This window comes from Corvus brachyrhynchos, unplaced genomic scaffold (assembly GCF_000691975.1).
Source record: "Corvus brachyrhynchos isolate BGI_N302 unplaced genomic scaffold, ASM69197v1 scaffold32, whole genome shotgun sequence".
Taxonomy (NCBI): Eukaryota; Metazoa; Chordata; class Aves; order Passeriformes; family Corvidae; genus Corvus; species Corvus brachyrhynchos.
Genome location: NW_008237919.1, coordinates 15,300,857 through 15,323,358, shown reverse-complemented (window position 1 = coordinate 15,323,358; position 22,502 = coordinate 15,300,857). Strand labels below are relative to the sequence as shown.

Sequence of the window (22,502 nt, the reverse complement as noted above, 5' to 3'; positions counted from 1 at the left end):
GTAGTATAGCATCAGTGTATCACCACCTACTGTGTGCTTGCTCTCTTTGTTGTAAGTAATAAGACAGTATACAAAGATCTGAAATTAAATGTGAGCTGTCAAACTGATGAGATTGGTTCTGTCAGAAGATGAAACTCTTCATTTGGCAAGGTAGGTGTATTTTTTTTTGGCTAAATGGCTGTTCAAAATCTCAGCATGTTATCACACAGTGCATGCATAGAACAAAAAGACTGTACTAGCTGTACCCTCCACCTTCACCCCAGAAGCATGGAAGAGCTATCTTCACTTCCTCAGTTTATTTGGCCTCTTTATAAGCTCCATGAAGGACATCCAGATCATCCCCTAGTTTGTAGAACTTCCTTTTTTATCTTGAACACAGCATAATCTTGACATACATCTCTTTGTATGGCTTTTGTGTCTGCAAGTGTTGCTGCAGGTGTTGGTCACAAAGTAGTACACAGTGTCCTTTGTACCAGTTTGTCATATGCTTTTGGAACTACTTTTTTGATGCAGTATTAAAAGTATTCTCTATATTGAAGATAAAGATTTAATGCTTATACAGCAAAGGTTATGGAGACTGCTTAAAAATGTTGGTGGTATGTCAAGAAGACCCCTTTTTCATGCTTTCTTTAATGCCTGGATTAACAACAGTGCTTGAACTGATACTGAAAATTGGGGCTGGACATGTATTGGTAGGTTCATGTTCTGAAAGGCAGGTCAGAATGTGTGAAACTAAACTGGCAGCCTGGAGTAGAAATGTTAAAGCATAAATAAATAAAAAAAGGCTATTAGAGTAATCAAAAATAAAATGTTTTAATTCTTGTTTTGCATAACCAACAGGCAATTAACTTTCATTGACTCAGGATGTGAAAAGTGATGGAGAGACAGATACTTTGCTTTGGTAACAGTCTGACAGTTGGGAAGAATGTTTTTCTTGACAGTTGATTAGAGGTTAAATGAGCTGAATAAAATTGGTAATTTTTGCTGCTTTCCCCACTTAATATAACAGCTATTATATGAAGCATTTTTCCTTACATTAGTTGTAATGACTGACTTTAACTGATTACCCTGTTGAAAGAACTGGTTTTGATTGACAAAGATGTCTTCTTGGTATTCTTGAGAGCTGTAAAAACGGCTGGTGCATATAGAACCTGCAATACCTTCTCCCTGCTGCCCCTTTTCCCTCTTATTTTAAGCACTTATTTAATGATCTTTAGTCTACAACAGGTTTAATTTTATGGTCAGCTTAGTGCTTGGATGTTAAAATATCCTATCTCTCTCTAAGTGAAAACTTCAACCACAGCTTTAGCACAATTGTGTGCAAGAGTACTGATGTGTAGGCAAGTACTTGGGAGTTTTTGTCATGGTCATGTTTTGATAGAGGATGATGGTTTTCGAGGCAAATAATCAGGCTCCTGGGTAAACAAGGTAATAGTGCTTCATCTGCAATAGAAGTGCAGAATTCATCTACTGGAGCGCTGCTGGCTGTGACTTCTTACTGATGAAAGCAGCTTTTCACAGCCCCTCGAAACGTGCTGTGCTCTGTCACTTGTGACACTTCAAAATATGTGATTGTGTGAAAGTCCTGGAGTGAAATGTCTTTTCAAAATTTTAGATCAAAAGAGAAATGCCAGAACATCAACAGGAAATAAAACATTTTTATTGAATATCTGTGTAATATGTATGTTATTTTAACGACAATTGGAAAACTCTACTGTGGGAAGTCACTACACAAAGTGAAACAAAATATAAACCACCTCATCAAAAATGAAGGTAAAATACGGCTAAAGTTGTCAGCTCGCGGGCCACGAGCGATATGGCAGGATAAAACACCCCAAACATTTCTACAAGATACAGAGAAAACCCACACAGAGAAACACTCAAGCAGGCAGTAAATATACACAAAGGCAACTAGGATCTTTCTACAGCATCAGATTCTAATACTTCACACAGCTTTGTCAGAAAGGTACATGTGGCTTCTTTGAGGATGAGAAATGTCATCTTGGTCACATGGCAGGTTCAGTCTTTGAGAATCATTGTACCTTACAAACCAGTTCTAGGGTGACGTTCAGTCTGGCAGTGTAGGAAGAGAAAGCATTAAGAATACCTTAACACAATGAGTCAAGTCCTGGCACTTCGAACCTGCAGCTATCCTGAATGAATAACTGAAAGCTGGAGACCTTGAAGCTCTTAGGCTGGAAAGCTGACTGTCTACTTCTTCTCTTTGGTGGGGTTTGGTCCTTAAGGATAAGATTTTAAAATATTCCAGCTTGATGCTTTGCATGTATGTGCCTGTTTCTATCAGAAAATGTCTCGCTTGTGTTTTTTCTATGTTTCATGTAAAAATGAAAGAAAATGGATCTTGCTATTCTCACTTTTGGAGGTGGGGAGAGATACAGGCTTGTATTCTCCTCCCAGGACTTTGCTGCTGCTTTTACCCTCAAAGTACTGTAAAACAGGGGTGCTTGGCCATCCCTGCACTGACCACTGACTACTGTCACACCTCTCCCAGAAGCAGAGCCTTGAGGGAGGCTGTGGAATTTAGTTTTCAGTGCACAGTTCCCCGAATACATTCATCTTTGTTGTTTCAGTAGTTTCTCTTAGATACAGAAGATTGATAAGAACATTAATGGTTAATTCTCATGCCTCCCTCCAAAAGCGATAGCATTTCCATATTTCTAGGGTAGTTTGCATTACTGAAAATAATGAACTCTTCAAAGCATTATAAATATATTCACAGCTTGGAAAGATAAGCGAGGGGCCTCCAAGGACGGTACATGAGCTAGAAGTGATGCCCTGAATGACTTGATGAGATGGTACAGCGGAGGTACCATGCTGGGGAGCTGTAAGATGACTCTAGGGGAAAGCAGCAGTGGGGAGGGTGGTTGGAAATGTAGAGTATTGCACAGGGCTTGACAAAATGCTGCGTGGTCAACCCATTCACTAGAGCATCCTTGTCCCCTGCATAGCTCTCCAGTTCTACATTGGTCCGTAATAACTGGAACTGCTTGTGCTATGCGTTCCTTCGGCAGTACAGTAGAAGGGAATGGCAGTATTGTTACAATATCACTACGGAATAAATTGATTGCTATCCACTGAGAAAACTACATTTCTAAGCACACACGGCAGTCACAGTGATACACAGAGCAGTCTTTCAAGACTCTTATGGAATGACTAATAGCTTCATAATAGTGCCATTTACTACACAGTAACATTTAAAACATTTAAAAACTCCTCCTGAAACGAGCATCTAGTATACAGAAGAGGTTGCTTCAGTTTTCTAGAACTTGTTCTTTGTTTTCACTTTTTTTTTAAAGGACAAATTAAAACTTAAGTATAAATAGTATATAAAAGGTCACTAGCTGTTCTCTTTTGGCTTACTTTGAAGTGCATTTAGAACTATGGCTAAATTTTGTCATCTTCTGATGGGATTACAATACCGTCTGTTTACCATGAAACTATTTTGTATAATAAACTCACACGGCTGTGTCTAAAAAATATTCTGCATTCCTTCTAATCTGAGTTAGTATCATAAAATATTTTGTTACAAAGTCTAATGTGCAAACTCATTATAATGTGAAATCATGAATGGAATTCACAGTATGCAAATTTTGTATAAAGGTGATAATGGAGAGCTACTCTTGTTTTCATGGCAGCATTTTACTACTGCTGCATCTCCCTCTTCCCCCTCCCTGCACAACTTCTGCAGTGGTTTGTCTTTGTATGTTAGATGAAAGTGTTGCCTCCTATGGAACTGCTTCCTCAACTTTCAGTCTAAAGCCATTTCAGTCTGTTATGTGTTTGCTTTGGAATATATACAAAAAAATTATATCCTGGCTTCTGGCTACATCTCCATGAGGTCAGCCATGGAACTGCTCAAATCATGCTAAGTTGCCTGTGAAAGAAGTCTACCCAATTGGATTTGCCCCTCCAAGATTCACTGTGGACGTGAAGTGTGTTATTAGTATGGTCCAGTTGAAAGCTCAGATTTAAGTTGTCCTTTAAGATGTCAGTGTAACACTACTAGTGCCTTACAAGTTGGATATTTTTTTTTCTGGAATGCAGACGATACAATAGTTACCCTATAATATAGTATCAGCTCTCCTATATCTCAGTCAATTTACATAATTTAAAATAGAACATCTTATTAAAAACATCTAGATATACACAGATTAGGAAACGCTTACAACATACAAATACACAAACTAGAAATAAATTCTCAGCATACTGGTGTATATATACAACTGTGTGATACAATAAATAATTTCTGTCATGCTCTATCTACACATCATATTGCTTAAAAGAAGAGTAGTTCTGGGGCGGGCAGTGGTGAAATGAAGCGCCTTTAAAAGGCTCTCTACATTTAAATTTGTGCAAATTAAAATGGGAATTTAAAAGTACAACTGATCTGTGTCAGGAACACATGGCTGGAAATGAAAGGACCCATATTACTGAGGTATTTACAGATACTGGCTAAAGAGCACTATGTGGGCAAATGCAGAAAGGCTTCTTCATCTTCTTCTTTTTCTTCTTCATAATTTAATTTATTTTAATTTAATTTAATTTAATTTACTTCTTGACTGCCAGCATGGCATCTACCTCCTCCTCAGGCTGTAGGGTGTGCCACTGTGCAATGGGCCGCCGGGGGTTGGCCAGCATGTCTGACCAGTGCCGCAGCTCCGCGCCGGTGCTGTTGTAGCCCACAAAGACTTTCCCGATGGCATCGTTCTTGCCAATCTTGTCATAGTCCAAAACAGTCACAACAATTTGCACTTTCTGTAATGAGACAGAGAAAGAGCAGTGAACATGACAGTAAGGGGAAGGTTGGCAGGGATGAATGTGAGGACAGCCAGCCATGGAGAAGTCATGAAGGGGGAAGTGTGTGACAGCTGGAGTAGATTTCCCTAATGAGAAGCAAATTCAAACTTTTGTCGTTGCTTCTTGTGAGCCTTCCAAATAAAATTACGTTTACAACCTCCCTGTTAGCTTGAAGCTTGCCCCCTTGCACTGAATAGCTGCATATGGAAATCGAGGTTGTTTTTCCTTTAACAGATTAATAACTTACAGGTAAGTTAATTCAAAACTTGTGTAATTTTACACCCTTATTATTTAAGTAAATAAGTTAGAGACATTTCTGAACTTTAGCTGTTACGTTTGCAATGCTGTACTCTATTCTGTTAGTTGCTTTTCTACTTCTGAACATCTCTTACCCAGCCATCCAGCATGCTAGTCAGGTATTTTCAGACACATTCAGAAGATAGCCTTTATGGTTATTATATACATACACACAAACACATGTGTTCTCATCTCTGTGCATGTGTGTGTGCACTTGTGCAGACATACAAGCATGTGTGTATACTGTGTATATTCTGTGTATTTATAGGGAGGTCTAGAAAACAGGCTGGCTGCTTAAGGGGGTTGGAACGGACGTATAAACCCCCACTGTCTCAGGGCTCTGACACACTGGCACTGCCTATGACTGAGCTGATGCTGGAGTGCCAGTTCTGTAGGAATGGTGACCTCTGGCAAACAGGGTTAAATAAGTCCCACACAGTCTGTGCGAGCCCATCTGTCACAGCTCATAGACAATTTTCCATCCATTTAGGCCGGGGCACACTGGGAGGTGTTTGAGCCAGGCATTTATGTTTGTAGCTGTGTGCACATACACACAATTCCTCTCCTTTAGGTCTTTAATATTTGTCAAAGAGCATAAACAGCTATTCCTTCAGTTGAGTGGTGTTCTTTCCCAACAGCACCTAAGACTTTCACAGTCTTGGGCTGATTTTACTAAATTGTAAACACTTCTCCTTATAGAGCTTTATTGTTAAAGATGAACATACAGTTCTTTTCCTGATTCCAGTGTGAGCTTCCTGAATAGAAGAAATGCCCTGGAACACATTTTCAGAAAAATCTTCTGTTCTCTAGAATTACGTTTTTAAATTTCAAGCTTTAAATATATCTACAATCTGGACCTCTTACTAGAATAATTAATTTCAGGGCTTGTAATAGGATTATCTTTTAAAGTAGCAAGACCAGGGTCATGAGGTTTATTTTATGAAGTCCATTTCCTTACAGGATTGTACAATTCAGTGAGCCACAGAAGGAGATGATTCCAACAGGCACTAAAGTATTTATATAATTGTTAATGACAAAACTATGCATCAAACTCAAGGTTTTCCCTCCCCAGAGCACTCATGATAAAAGGCAATAACCCAAAGCAAGTATTTCTAGGTGCCAGAATTATGTTTCAGTGTTGCTGTTTGCAATACACTCACTTTTAATGGTACCTCCCCAAATGAACACTTATGTTTTAGATGCATGGTACAATCACAGATATAAAAAGTAAGCATGAGACTATTTTTTTGAGCTACAAAAAAAAGCTTGCCTGCTGTACTTAGAAGCTTGGGGGTTAGTTATTACTGGATTTTTAAAAAATTGTTAATCGTAAGATAAAAATGAGCACTGTAAATGAAAGACCCTTTTCCTTGCTCTATAAAGATGTAAGAACAGCCAGCTCAGATGATTAACTTGGAGATGATTCTCCCCTTGTGAACTCTGGACTAAACCTACAGAGAAATGTGAGTATCTCTTTGCCTTTGTACTGCATATTAAAGGAGTAACTGCATGGCAAAACCCAAGAGGTGTTAGTAGAAAGCACTGCCTCTCCTAATAAACACTTGTATTAGCAGTTTCCACGGTGTGATTAAGCCCTTTGGACTGAAAGGGCCTGAAGGCACCGCTGCCTACACAGGCAGTCTCTTTTGCATGTGGCAAAACACATGCCTGATCTGCCCGTAGCAACAGGATTTGACTTCTCAGTGGTGTTCTCCCATTACCCTTGAAGACATCACTTTCTTTCCCTTAAGAGCCAAAACCCAATCACTCTAAAATTGTTGAAAATGTTAATGTTTGGCTCCTTTAAAATTACACAGATGTACTGCCATTGACCTGCTTTCCTTCCATGACCTCTCTTCATTCTCCAACAACCAAAAAACTTGTATAACCATTATTTTTTGACTGTGAAAGTTTGTTTAATGACTTTTATAGGAATTGCACAAAAGTCACAGTGATTCCTACCATATGAAGTCTAAATACCATTTAAAATATGTTTTTCTAATGATGAAATCACTTCAGTATCCATGATGAAGTAACTTCTAAACATAGTCTTTTATAACTAACTCAAAATACTTTGGCAAATGACCAAAGTCCATAATTGCAGATTTAAAATCGGGGCAATACAGTCAAGTAGATAGCTAAAAAGTCATTCAACAAACTTATTAAAAAAAAAAAAAAGGCAAAAATTTAAACACCTAAACCACAATACTTCCTAAATAAAGTATACCCACCCCAAAAAATGACTTGGGATTAGAAGGCAAAATGATCAAGTACCAAGAATGCCCCTAACCATGCCAAAGCTTTGATAGGGTAATTTGGAGGTAACCATTCCAGCTCTTCAATCCTGTCCCTATTTGGAAATCAAGACATTCATTCCCTAAACTGCCACTTGATTTGATTAATCTTTTTTTGCCTCTGGGTCTTTGATCCTTGTTATGAGATCTTTCACAACCACACACCAGCTTTCATTAAAATCAAGGGAAATTAGCCCCCACTAGATTTCCCACTTTTTGATTCCTAGAGTCCACAGATACCTGTACATGCAGTAGAAATTCTAAATTAACTAGTCATGCATCCAAGTCACTGTTCCCATGCTTCACCTTGTCTCGTTTTATTATCTTTGTTAGTACCAAGTCAATAAAATGCAAGCACACAGTTTTACTTGAAAGATAGGCCTTGGCTCCTGGGCTTCTCTCCAGCCCAACTGCTATCCAAATCCAAGATACAGAATGTGAAAACCATGTGTACCATGCTCTCACCTAATCAAGAGGGGGCTCCAAGCAAAGAGTTTTGTCCAAGCAATTTAAACCCATTAAAACTTTTCAACTACAAGTTTAAAAGCATGGCACCTAACTTATGCCATGACCTCTCTTAAAATTCACAAAAGGATGTATTCCCAGGCATTTTAAATTATGGTCATTTATATTGGGAGGCCTCTCCAAGGACACTTTCCCCACTCAGCTCCACCCAGAAAAGTTGTTGTATTGCTTAACATCTCCACAGTCCAGGGGCTCCATGGCCAGGTGAGAAGCCAGCATGCAGTTCTTTTCCCACATGGCTCCTGAGATGGTTAAAAAAAGCTTCTCTCTTGAGATAAAAGACTAGTTAACATCAAAAAAAGTTAATTCTCTCTCATGAGAGATGATTTGCCTCCCAGTAGCTCAAAGACAGGCAACTGAGTCCCTGAAAAAAATTACACTATGCTTTGTCCTGGTATTTCCCACTGCTAATGTAGGTGATTTTCATCTCACTGTGCTGATTTCTGAGGCCCTTAATTTTAGGTACTGAACTCTGGGAGTACCATCTGGACAACTACTGGGGCTCTCCTGAGGTGCTAAGAGAACAGGTACTGCAGTACTGACTGCCAAGATTCTCAAATGTCTTTTTCCAAGGGATGTAGGAATGACTGAAGAAATTTTCACAGTGTAGTGAGTAACTGAAAAAAAGCTGTGTATGAATTAGGTGTTTTACTTAAGAGGGGTGCTGCAGTGCTTTCATAAACAGGGCAAATAAATGCATAAGGAACACAAATTTAACTGATAATGCCAATTTATTATTCAAATAATTTAGGGAAAAATGCTACATATGGCTTTTCTTTTATCCCTATACCTTTTTGCTGGCACATTCCTTTGCTATCTCCCTGTGGATTTTTTTTCCCCCCAAATCCATTTCTGTTAACAGAAAATGTCAGTTATCCATTTCTCACTGATGAATCAAAGCTTCATAAGTACTTCACATTTTATCATTTCCCTCTTGAAGCAGTAACACTCATCTAATGTAGCACAGGGCTGGCACCTAGGTGCTAATGAAGGCACGCACATGTGATAATTAACAAGATTCCTGTTAAATATTTATAAGGGCTGAGAAATGGAATGCAGAGGGAAGACAAAACACTGTTTGACATTACCTGAATTTGCTCAAATGGTACTTCAAAGCTGAAAGACTCATTGTAGTAGGGATTCAGAGTGTTCTTTTTAATTGTAGTCTTTTTCTTCTTCAGCCTCTTGCCATTCTGCATCAGATGGATCTTCACATAGGGATCTAAGCATTGAAGAGAAGAGGTAGAGCTAAGAAGGAGAGTTCAGTGTATTTTCTACGAATTTTTAATCCCATACATGTAAGAGTAGATGAAAAAAAAAAAAAAAAGACAACATCTACAGCTTGTATTTAAAAAAATTCTTAATTTCTATTACAGAAAAACTCCTCTACAATTGTGAAGTATTCCTGATGGAAAAAGGTACAAAGTATTTATTGCATCATCTCCTTAACATCATGAAGGCAGAGTAAATTCCACCTAACTTTGTTCCACAGCTCATTAACCATCGTGCAAGCATTTCTTAGCAATGGTTAGTGGGGTGGTTTTCCCAAGACCAGTGAGTGCTGCCAAATGCACACAGCAGGTACAGGGCTAGCGTGGCTGGATGCTGTGCAACCACCTGGCAACTACACCCATCACTCCAGGGGCAGGTGCTGCACCATGGTTTTCCTGTCCTCTGACCTCCCTGGTGAGCTGTGGCTGACAGGGTCCAGCAGGGTCCAGAGCTGTCTGGCAGGAAAGGACTCTGGCCCCTTCAACAGCAGCCCTCTGCCTTAGTGCTGCAGGCAGCCAGAGTCCAGTGGGGGCCACAGTGCTGGTATAAATTACAGATTGGCTTTGCCTCTCTCTGTTGAATTCTCATTGTCATTTCACACAACTCCTGGTCTGAGGTAACAGAACTCATTTGGTACCTAATCAGGCATTCCTTGCACAAGCAAAACTTTCCTGGACATTACAGTGCTGATGAGCTATCTCGGTGATGACACTTTCAATGGAAGTTTTGCCTGCTTACAAGAAGAGCACTGTGAGTCCTTAATCCATTACAAGAGCCATGATGCTGTTTGGAGACTGAACTAGCATTCTTCCGTGGAGGTGGTAATTAGCAGCACCCTCACTGAGTTCAGCTGTTTTTCTGTTTAGGCTTACCACGAAGCAACATTTGAGGCATCTCCCGCTCATACTTTTCAACAACTTGTACAGTACTGTCACCAAAATTTGGGTAGGTACCTCTTTGGCTTTAGGCAGCTGAACTATGATGTAGATCAAGGCAAGCTCCCCTTGAGTGAGCTGGTAGGAGCTATATAAAATGCCTGCCAGACGTAAGTCATCTGCAGCATAAATAAGGGAGCCTGAATAATGCAAACTATCAAAGGAGAGGGCTTCCTTCTCTCCTGAGAAAAGGCTGGGGCTACAGAAGGACACATGAACACTGCACTTACTATGAGCAAACCATGCTTTACGATTCTGCAATGAAATTAATTATTAGAAGAGTAATTGCACTCTTCTACAGTCAAAATAAGTCTTTCTGTGGAAGACCTGGGTGTTCAGGACAGTTAAAGCTACTGGAATCACTTGATCACAGTCTACAGTTCCTCTGAAGGGAGCGTAATTTTGGTAGTAGATTCTTCAAGATAGTAGACAAGGGTATAAAAAGATCTAATGGCTGTGAGAAGGAAATAGAGAAATTCTAACTTAGAAATAGGCACATATTTTAGCAGTAAGACTGAAACAGCTGGAGTAGCTTCTCCAGTGGTGAACTCTGTTACAGAGGGTTAAGACTCCTTCTCCCTCAAAAGACTCAAAGTTCAAACAGAAATTAGATCTGGGTAGGTTAATGCTTCAGGCAAGATGGGATTGTAAGGGTTCTCATACATAGCACTATGTATGAATTAAGGAGTATCAAGTGAAGAGCAAAATGCTAGCAAAAAGCCAACAGAGGTCTATTTCTCTTTTAATACTGAGTTCAACATCACTGCACACAGGGTTTTGAAGATGGAAAGGAGGCGAATCAGGACTTCTTCAATATTAGTTGGTACTTGAGAAAAGCTTATCAATTTTCCCAAGGTTCCATGCAGAATGCAAAATTGTGCTAACTTCAAAATGATGGCTTAGGTATACCTAATATATACTAAGAAAGTTTAGTAGTCAATGAGTCAGTGGTAGAGTGTTAAGAAATGAGAACGAGATAAGATGCTGTAAAAATATAATTTGAGTTACTAGACTGGAAGGCTAAACAGGACAATAATACGTTATTATTAAGGGTATTAGAACGAAATAATTTATTAAAATAAATGCAGGTGATATAAGCCAATTCTTTGCTGATCTGTGCCTTTGCACAGACAATACACACAGGTTTGATGATTATTCATATGTCCTTAAGGAACTGTACAGTAGGATTTATTAAGTGATGTAGAAATATTCCTATATTTATAACAAAATCCATATTTTGGAGAAGAATATTTTCAAACTAGAAATCAATGTATGTGAATGCTTGTACATCGACGAGTACATTTGTTTTAAATTATTTGTTTCTACTGACTCTCTCTAGTTTCTATCTCCATGCTTGTATTAGAGCAAAACCTGACCCAGACAACTCACAGCCATGGGACAACCCCTACGAGATACGTTTCTGTGGTTTCTTTTTCATGTCCTGATCGGTTTTCTTCTGTTTGTCAGTCTGGGGAGTTGAGCTAGGCTCAGTCAAATGCCAGCTGTTTAGTAGGAAAGACCCAGTGGTGCCACTGTAGTGCAGAACTGAGTAGCAGAGGTACCAAATGGAGCACAGAATGGGGTATCACATGATAATCCAATTTTCTTTCATCTGAGCGTGAAACTGTCATGCTAATCCAAATACAAATCTATCACTTAACTGAAGCCATGTTCCTTCTTTTCTTGTTTCACAAGAAAGTATTAAATAAGTTTACGCATCACAAACATTTAAAATCAGAACAGGGCGTCCAGCTCAAGTAAGTGGATGGGCCATTAGAGATTGTGGCTGAGTTTATCCTCATTAGATGGTATATCCACTTCCTATTTTTTGAAGTATCCTGATCCTAACTAATTCGCCCCTCTCCTCATTCTTCTGTGCCCCATACATGAGCCCCTCCACCACTGCACTATCTTGAGTAACATTCTCCCATGTTCTGCAACATTAACTCCCTCAACTCCCCAGTAATCTGTTTGCTTGCACTCTACACAGAAAACCTGATACCTAAGCACAGACTTTCTTGTGACTTCATGAATAAATGTCTGAAAAGGACAGATTCTCTTCCACTAAATAACAGAAGCTGAACTGCTTGGAATCAATTACTGGAAGAAGGGATGATAATCAAAGAAAGCGGAGCCTCTGGGAAGTGCCAGTCTCCAGTCATTTTTGTGAGATAAAGTTTAGTGCTAATGGAAATGTTTCTCCTCTCTACTTGCAACATAACCTCAGTGCTGGCCCCATTACTCATGCTGAGTAATACTTTAACATGTAAATAGTCTCACTGAAGAACTGAGACTACTAAGGATGACAGAACTGATATTACAGCCCTGCAATGATAAATTGCCTGTTAAGTGCCTAGCCTGGTCATAAAGGGCAATGCCAATGAAAATAAATAAGCATTTCTCTTTATGTACCCTGGATAGTTATCTCATTCCAGAGTAAATATCTATCTTTAGTCAAATAGATTGCACCCCAAAATATTAATTTCTCTTAATGGGTAAACATCACTGGTTTTTTTTACCAGTTTGATTCCTTTCAAGTAAACAGGGATCTAGAACCACATTATATCCATAGATATCTCTGGATGGACCACATCCATCTATGTGGAAGAAAAGATGTTGCACCCAGATGTCCCTCTGCTGAAGGAGACAGAATAGCTTTGTGTCTCTTGCTTAATAATTCATTTTAACAAGTGTGTGGGATTAAATAAAATTGTGCTATTTATTCCCTCATTAATGGTCTACCCAGGAATGCTAAAAAGATGTACAATTCACAACTAATTGTGCATTGTGGATTTTACAATAATGTCTCAACGGAAGCTGGATGAACTGCTTTTAAAGTGTGGGGGGACCAGCTGACACATTCTGTTTTCCTGAAGTTTGCAGTCAGATGCCAATATGTTACTTAAGAAGTAATCGACATGGTATGTAATATCAAGGCTTCTACAGCAATCTGGACCATGAGGCACATATATATACACGTAACTGGAACCCTCTTAAAATAATGACTAGTTACAGACATACTGTAGACAAGATGCACTTAGTTGTTAAAGAGATTTTACAAAAGCAAACTTTAAAAGGAAAAAATACGACAACTAAAAGAAGAATATTGTGGCAAAAAGACAGTATGTCAGGAAAAGGTAGAACTTGAGAATGACTGTTTTTCAAGATGAAAAATGTTAGAGGGGTAAGTAGCTAATGAAAAATCATTTTCCACATAGGTAGGAGAGAATTCAGCACACAAATTTCAATTTGTATGGATCTTCAGGAAAAAAAGCATCAACAACATATTCAGCTTGGGATGGTTTTACTACAATGGTTTATTCTGAATGCAAACAGAAGGACAGTGCCAATCCTTTTAAAAATAAAATCAAGGCTTCTGTAATCTAATCAAAATATGAAAAGTAAAGCACCTAGAAGTTGATAAATTTGAAAAATGCCACAGGGATAACACTAGAATTGATTGGGTGTGCAGTACAGTCCCAAAGCTGTGGGCAGGGGAAGCATAATTGTTTAAAGAAAAAAATCCCATGCAGGTCTGTGCAGTAGGATCGCAGAAAACCCTCTACAAGCCTTGAGAAAGCATAACGTGATTAACAGGAAAAAACGGAACCAGAACAAACTAGTCATAGATACAGCTGAATAGTTTCATATGACAAAACATTGTATAAGATGTTCTCAACTAAAATGTAGAAATGGAGAAGAAACACAGTGCCAGAACTGCCTCCAGCTGTATTTTTGTCTTCAAAATGTTCAGGACAACTGGGTGCTCATTAGCACGTGTTTTTTCCCATCAGAAGAAAATTTATGCGCAACCATGCCAAAGCTCAACATCATTGATATTTAGAGCAAAAGTGTCAGCAGACAGTGGAGTTTCCATTCCAGGAAGCAGAATGAATTCCTGAAGAGCTTGGAAATTGATTCAAGAGGTAAAGAAAATGAGGTTTGGAAATGCAGCTTTACAAAGAGCTGTGCAAATGCAGTTAGGACAGGGGTGACTTGCAGGGTGCATTGGTAGTTCCAGGCTAAAGAGCCACTCTCATCCTGCAACACAGCGGGGTGGAAAGCCAAGGAAAGACCAAGCCAGGGGCTTAGACCAGAGCTGAAGCAGGGTTGGATTCAATACTGCACCCTTAGCCTGTCCCCCTTCTGTGCCAACAGGCTTCAGGTGAAGTTCTCTCGGCAGGCAGTGGGGAGAACAGCCATTTAATACAGCAAACAGCTTCATTTTCTATAGAGACTGTACCTGAGATGGAGGCTGGCAGCAATACCTGCGTGCCTTTGGAGAGAAACAGCAGCACAGGCCAGAGTTGGGCTATGGAAAGCAGCAGGGCTCCAAGAGCAAAGCGAAACAGGAACAACTTTGCTGGGAGTTCCCACAGATTTGCTGATTTTTCCCAAGAATCATGGGACATGCTCCCTCTGTGGGCATAGAAACCCTTCCTCCCAAGGGAGAGGGACAATTCACACGATGCCTGTGGCATCCAGGCCATGGATAATTTCCCCCGATTTTTTTCTTCTGTATATTCGTGTTTGGATGAGAGAGGATAAAAAAAAGTCCCTGAAGTAATGAGTTTAGAGTGGTACTCTGCCTGGATTTTCTGAGCTAGTATTTTTTCAGGTGAATGGAAAGCTTTGAATGGGAAGGAAAGCCAGAGGGGGGGAAAAAACAATATATGGTACAATGACTAAGAAGAAGCACAAGTACCTTCTAAACTGCATAAAAATTATAGTTTATATTCATTGACACAAGCTGTTGGGCCTTCTACCTCCCTCCACAAATGAGCAAATTAAAGTTAGGACATTATTTTTAAGGAGCAGCTGATGTCCCAAGAGAAATACTGGAAAACATTCTCAAATTGGAAACAATCTTCTTGGGATAAACTATATGGTTTGCAAGGTTTTTTTAAATCAGATTTCCTGAAAAACAGGACTTACTTTCTTTTTAAAGTTGATTAGCTACATAATGTCCAATCCTCAGCTAATGCTGATATTTTGGTACTCTCATCACACTTTCCATAACCCCATGAGGCTGGCTGCAGATTACTTCATTTTATGGGCCAAGACTGTGTAGCCAGTACTTGAGAGAGAGGTGAGTACCAAAAAGTATTTGCTTTAGGTTCCTGTGCAGAGTCTATGCCAGTCCTGACCCCAGCAAATCACATTTTAAAATTCCTTTTACTAAGGAGGCTGAGGATTGAGGGGTGGAGACGCTCCCAACACCACCCAGTAGGCCATGAATGGAGTTGAGAAGTTGTAAATAGTCCAGATGGGCCATGACAGCTGCGAACAGTTTAACCCTAAAAAACTTGTATCACACTTGCCAGTGTCTGTCTATGCCATGGAGGGATGCTCCAGAGCCAGTGCACACACACAAATCATATTATATATCGCAGTGCAACAGGTTAGATGACTTTGGATTACATACTTCCACCAGCATCTTTAAAAGAAGATACTGTAAGACTGGGTAATTTATAAATGAAAACATTTGCAATTTTATACTCAATAATATTAGACAGATTCTCATAGGAATAATGGAGTCCAGGAATCCATTTACAGTGGGAAAGAAGGGGTTGGTACTTAAAGAAGCAACAACAGCCTGCCTAGAATGAAAAGAGTTAAATGGAGAGTGTAGCAAGGCAGTCTCAAAATACCAACTCTTCACTGGTGCGCAGTTAGACGAACATCAAGTTACTACTGAAATGCTGAATTCAGAGAACCAGGGAGCTTTGGGAAGAAGGAGGTGCTGTAAAACCAACAATTCCCTCACCCAAGAATCCCAAACTGAGGTTGCTGAACATGTAGAGCTGACAGTGGAAACATAAATGTTCTCAGTGGTCTAAGGGCTATTCAGCCAGCTCTTGAGTCTGCAATTCCACCCACAGTGCTTCCAACTGGAACATAACAACAAACGTTACAGTGCCAGATGGGGAAAGTAGCAGAAAACTTAAAAAAAAAAAAAAAAAAAAAAAAAAAAAAAAAAAAAAAAAGCCTGAGCTTATGATTAAGTTTACTGCCAGAGCAAGGACAGCTGATCTGTCTGTTGCATCCAAGGGGTTCATTTCAGCAGAGTTACACACAGGCAAAACAAATAGTTTTATAAAGCGCAAGTGTGGGTTGAACCAACAGGAAAACGCACCTTGAGTTCTGTCTGTGGGTAAACACAGAGTACTTTTGTGGAAAAGCAAAGCTACTCAGCCAAGCACCTTGTAAAAGTGATTACATGGAAACTACATGCATCAAAGCAGTAAACCTTGTTCCCCTGTATTTGCACTGAAAGGGAACTGACTGCTCATGAAGCTTGAATGTATCGAGGCGGGGAGAGACAGCATGGCATTGTAAAATTTTAACATACTGGAGAAGGGCACCTGCAATCTCCGATAGTAATAAATAAAGAAATAAAAGTGCATATTGCAATACCATGCCTGTATACAAACAGAAAGAATACAATAGCAATACGATGGAGGATTTATATCAAATAGTGGGAAGGTATTAATTCGAGCTGCTGATATAGGCAGACTCTCCAGGACAGGAATCCAGATTGAAACCAGAGCAAACTGGCGATACCTCAGGCAGCAAATTCCAGCAGACTGCTGAGTTGGAATTTAGGTAATGCCTTTTGATGATGCAGAGAAAAAGAAATGAAATTTTTATTTATTAAATTGATGGCAGTGAAAATACCAGGAGATAATACATAGAGGCTTAGAGAGATTCAAAAGACTGTCCTCAAGCAAACAGGGGAGGAGGGAAGGGGGAATACACATGGCCTGAGGAATAACAACAGCCAGAAGAGTGAAGAGAGAATCAGAAGTATAGATTACAGAACACCCCAAACAAACCAAGTTAAAAAGCAGTTCTTGTGGGATGTCTTAGCTGAAAACAATAGGAGCTTGGGTATGTAATGATGTTCTGCACTGGACTGTCAGTGAGGGCCTTGAAACCCTCCAGAGCTGGGCTGGTTTGGGGACAGAGTTGGCCCATGTCACTGAGGCATATACTCCTGAGTGGAGGCCACAATCCAAACACCAGGTGGAAAAAGTGAGTACCCTGGGAGCACTGGGTGGCAAAGGCTGGGTTTTGGAAGGGCAGACACTGGGGTGGAGAGCTGCCTCAATACATCTGCATAAAGTGTGATGGACAGGAATTACACTTCAAGTCTCCACTGTTTTCCTAGAGCTGTGCCAGCTTAGGGGTTGTTTTTGTTTATTTATTTTATTTTAGAAAATTAAGCAATTAAACACAGGCTTTTGCTCTCTACCTGCCTTTTTCTGATAGCCAAGAGGTTAAACTGCTTATTGCTGATTTAGGATATGTTCTTCAAAGCTCTCCACGTGCTGATAGAATCCGAATCTACATTTCCCACCTCTTGAGAGAGCAAGATAAGGCTGTAAGATATACAAAACAGGTTCTCAGTCTGCTCTGGTGAGTGCTCCTTTCAATTACTCAGTGAAGGTTTTAGAAGTTTTAGTGAAGGGTTAGAAGGCTGGTGCCAGGTCCAAGTTCACTGAGTGCCCTTGTTCACCTTGCCTATGTGATCATCACCTTTGACCCTCTGCTCTTGTGGATATTTACTGCATAAAGCTATTTGACTAAATCCTGGGATGATGGTGGAGAAGCATCGGCTTTAGGAATCCCAGCAGGTGATGCTGCTGAATGGTGGTGTGAACATCAAGATTTTAGAGGACTTGAATGAAAGAACCTGGGGGACTGAAAAAAGCTTTGGTTAGTCAAGAATTTCTATTGGCATGACAATATTTCTCTGTGCTTCCAGGCTTAAATAGCTAGGAAGGAAAATCAGTATACCATATAGAGACGGGGGTGACGACAGACACCCAGAAAAACCTGGAAGAAAGCAAAAAAGTCAAACCAAACCATGTAGTGAAAGGCTGGACCAATAGAAAGAACTGATTGAAAGGAAGTAATGCCAGTCAGAAAGAACTATACCCACTAAAAAAAAAAAAAATTATCATGGTAGAGCAATGAGACACCTTTACTTAGGACAAATGTTATGGAGACTTAGCATGGTAGGGAGCAACCTTCCTTGTCCATTTTTCTGCTCTGAAAATGTTTTAGGTTTTTTTTCTTTCATGAAGTTCTGATTGATAATAACTAAAACTCCTGGTTTTAGTTATTTCCCCGCTCCCAAAACCCCACCCATCACAAAGACCCCAAACCCAAGAGCTGTGAGGTAAAATAAATCCTAATCTCAAACTGCACTGAGAACAGATAGGCATTCAAGTATTACTGGGTAGTAAAGAAAACCACATCTGAGTGTCAGTATTTACTCCAAGGAATTCTTTATTACTGGGTAGTAAAGAAAACCACATCTGAGTGAGTGTCAGTATTTACTCCAAGGAATTCTTCAACCCTGAAACACAGAGAAAGTCTATTAAAAACAAAAATTGGCCTAACTAGGGCATTAGCAATTTACTGTAGCAAGAATATACGTTTTGTAGTCTCAACTCTCCGCGTCAACATTGCCAGAGAAAGGTTTTATTGCTTCACTGCATGCCAGCATGGCACTACTGTGTTTGATTGTCTTTACATGGAAAAAAGTGAATATACCCTGTTTAGGGATAATCTGTGTACTCTTCCACAGAGGGTTAGAATCAACACACTCAAAACCAGGCAAAGTCAGTTATAAAGGCTGTCTCAGATCAAAACCACTGAACTATCATGTTATTTACACATGAAAATTTTCTTCAAATGCAGCAAACCCAGTTACGTCCCTGTATTCCATCCATACCCTCACACTCCAAAATAACGTTAGGTGAGTTGGGAGGAAAAGCAGAGGACAGAAAAAACAGAGAAGCAAAGCAGCAGGGAGTTTTATCAAGGTATGATCGAAAGGGTAGGAAACACCCAATTACTTTAGCTTGTACAAATGAGTCACCAGAAAAATGCAAGCCAATAAACCACAAAATAATTCTGATGCTTTTAACAAAAACCTAGTGCTGCCACTTTATAAACTGCTTCTATCATCCACGTAAGCTTTCAGTCCCAGATAATGTGAAGAACGTTTTTTTTTTATTCTGATAATGCTGCAGTAAAGAAGGAACAGAAAAAATAGTTTTACAACATCAGTGTCTACCAGGTAAAGCAGCCTGATCTGAACTCTTCACAGCTGAGAAACCAACCCTAATTGTGCTTTATCAAGATTGATATTTATTTTAAGAGCATATCAAGACTTTCAAACTACATTTCATTTATCAGTGGCTGCACGTATAAAAGGATTCTATCAGCATCCAGTTCTCTGTCTCAATTTAAAATAATACTCAGTACTTTTTCTACCTGCGAAGTTTATATAAATCTTAGTTCTCATTTTGTTTTCATTATTTTTCTGTTGGATTTGAGTTTCAAGGAAAAAACCATAAATGGAAGGAAGAAGATACATAATTGTAGTCTTGCTTTTAGCCTACAAAATATGCATTCAGAATTACTTGCAGAAAATACTCAACAGCTCTCTTTCCCCTCCTATCCCTGCCTCCCAACATATCCAGTGTCTGTTAAGCAGGATTTTCAGAATTCATATAGGCTATTTGTGGCACCTAATTTTAGCATGACTTAGAGGATCAAACTCTTTATTGCCTCAACACACAGACCACCCATCCCATATAGGAAACCTAAGGCAGCCCACGATACAGTTAGTTTTTTGAACTTCTTTAAACACAGAGGCCACAAGAAACCTTTCCCTATTCCCTGCTCAGGGCCACAGCTAAGGACAAGCTTAGCTGAGGGCTTCCTGGCAGTGAGAAGACTCCTGGAACACTGCAAGGCAAGAACTGCACCTGCTCCGAGAGTGGAAAGGGCTCTTCTCGATGATGTTTCCCAATATTGTTGGGAAAACCGGTTTTGTTTGGGATTAAATTTAACCACAGTAAGGAAAAAGAGATCAAAATCAGATTTTATTGGGATGGACAATATCTTCATCTCAATCCCACCATGAGAAATTACAAGGGTAGGTTAAATTTATCAGCAATTTCAACTGAGTTCAGCTAAATTATATCTGTTTTTCAAAAATGACAGCTGAGTGAAAACCTGTTTTTTAGAATCCCCAAACCCCCCAGGTTTTAAAAGCCTGAAGGTCAGATTTTTAACTTGAGTACTTGCAGAGGAAGGGCTGGGAGGCTGCACGCCTGCTCACATTGCTGTCGATTACACATAATGAGAAGCAGTGACCTGAAACTTAAGGCAAATTTTTACTTAGACAAGAGTAACATTGAGATTATGTTTACTGAAGAGTCAGGGAAGTGCTGAAGTCCTTGGAAGAACAAACTGTTTACTTTGTTTTTTAACTCCAGACAAGTTACAAGAAAGAACAAGATGAGGAGTTATTTAAGAGCTAAGATTCAAGGAAAAGAACAAGCATTCAAGGCCAACAGCATCTGCATTAAGAACACTCTGCTGCTGAGAACATTAGTCCTGCTGTAAGACAAGAGGACAGGTAACTTGAAAAATGGTGCCATTAGGTGAGAGATGGAAGAATTTTTAACATGACCAATAGCTCACGCCCCAAATTCTTTATCAAATTGTCCCAGTCAGTTAATGGCACAAATGGATATTTGACTGACATGTTTTCCACTGACTGTACACCACTTCAGTTTAAAAGGCAGTCAAACGTGACACAATCTTTCAGAAATCCAAGGGTACATGATAGTTTTCAGCTCAGATACCTGCTACAAATTTATACAGCAGATAGCCAATTTGGTACAAAAGTGGTGGAGTGTGCTTCACTGCCAAACCAGATTGAATCTGGGCAGCTCAGCATATTTCTGCCTTCTACTCCATTGAACAAGATCTTGATGCAGTCTAGTCAATGGATCAGGATCTGTCATAAAACCAAATAACCCAGGAATCCAAAAAGCACACATGAATTTCTGAAACCCTTTGGTTCTTCAGAATTGAAAGGAGGAGTATTTGAAAAGATAAGCCTGAGTGTTAGTAGTTACTAGATGAGGAGGAGGAAGAAGAAGGGGATGACAGAGGAGTGAAACTGGTGTTTTTATTTGGAGTCAATAGTTAGAAACCATAGTAAAGGAAAAGTGGATGACACTGCTTCCAAGCCGAGGAGGTATTCATGTATAACAGAATAGAAATAATTATAGGGAAACTAACCTTACAAACTAGTACTCTTTTCAAGCAGTGTTCACCAAATTTAGAATAGATTTTCAAAGGTATCAAGTATTTGTAGATGGGTCCATTTTCAAAGGCACCTAGCTCCTGTTAACAATCACTGGTATGAACATGAAGCAATCAATTCCCCCAGAGTCGCAGGCTTCAGCTTCCCTCTGGAGATTCCTATTGAACGTTTCTCTGCATTAGTCAGTACCTAGGTGACAACAGCCCTCTTTTTTTTTTGCTTGTGAACAGTGACAGTCAAGACAGTCACTCAGCAGCAATAAGAAATAATTTAAATTCTTTCTGTTTACTGCATATCCCACAAATGGCAATCAGCAAGCAGTGATACTTAACTTGTGGGTTTCAGAAATACAAAACACTCTCCTGTTAAAAATGAAGATCACAAACATTAAAAAGAATATACTAAGGAGAACTGAGATTTTAAGTTAAAAAAAAAAAAGCCAGATTTAGCAAACAATAAACCTGTTTTTCTGATACTTTTAGGAGAGAGGGAGAGAAAGAGAAAGGGGGAGAATGAGGGAATGCCTCTGGTTAGCTTGCCATTAACACAAAGGAAAACAATTGGAGGGCTTAGGGAGGATTTAGCTTTAACAAATGCTTATCACAAAGTCATGTCACTGCACACTATTGTTCTGTATTTGGAATGAAATTAATTTCCAACTCCACATTAACCTTTTAGAGATCCTGCTTGGTAGAGGAATTTAATCCTTTGGATTTTGGTATGTCACCAGCAAAGGCCATTTCTAAATTTGGTGAGTTTGATAAGACTGTTACCTGAAGAACTTTTATTAAAAGGAAAAAAAAAAAAAAGTTTACTAGCAGTGGCTATTTCAGACCACTGAAAAGCTGAGTGTTGAATCAAATAGGCAAGAAAAACAAAATCTAGGAAATCCTAAGGTTTTTTCAGTTCTCACAACGTATTATTCCTCTGTGCTATAATGAATCCACTGATACTGTGACAGCATGCTCTCAAGTCATACCCTAACATAAAAAACTTCATTGTGATGAAGTAGATCTTTTCTAAACTTCATGAAAAACAGGCCTTCTGATGTGTCCAAGACAGACCATTCAGCTGGGTAATGGGAAACAATTTGTAGCCTTACCATAAAGTAAGGGAAACGTGATTTAGATAGTAGTAAAAACAGGAATTTCAGCACATGTGGGGAAGCCCATTTTCTGATCCTTATTAGTATTAATGCAACAACTGTCTTTGTTGGCCTCTGCA

The 22,502-nt window shown here is 39.4% G+C and overlaps 1 protein-coding gene across 5 annotated transcripts in view; it reads right to left on the bottom strand.

Moving 5' to 3' along the window:
- Positions 1 to 1,638: 1,638 nt before the first annotated feature.
- SYT1 (synaptotagmin 1) overlaps positions 1,639 to 22,502 on the bottom strand; it is a 264,394-nt gene continuing 243,530 nt past the window's right edge. For all 5 annotated transcript variants that reach the window (XM_008632832.2, XM_017733283.1, XM_017733284.1 and 2 more), the window contains 2 exons: positions 9,023 to 9,156; positions 1,639 to 4,776 (listed from right to left, as the gene is read on the bottom strand). In XM_008632832.2, the coding sequence (XP_008631054.1) occupies positions 4,570 to 4,776; positions 9,023 to 9,156 (341 nt within the window). In that variant the 3' untranslated portion in view covers positions 1,639 to 4,569. The remainder of the gene's footprint in view (positions 4,777 to 9,022; positions 9,157 to 22,502) is intronic.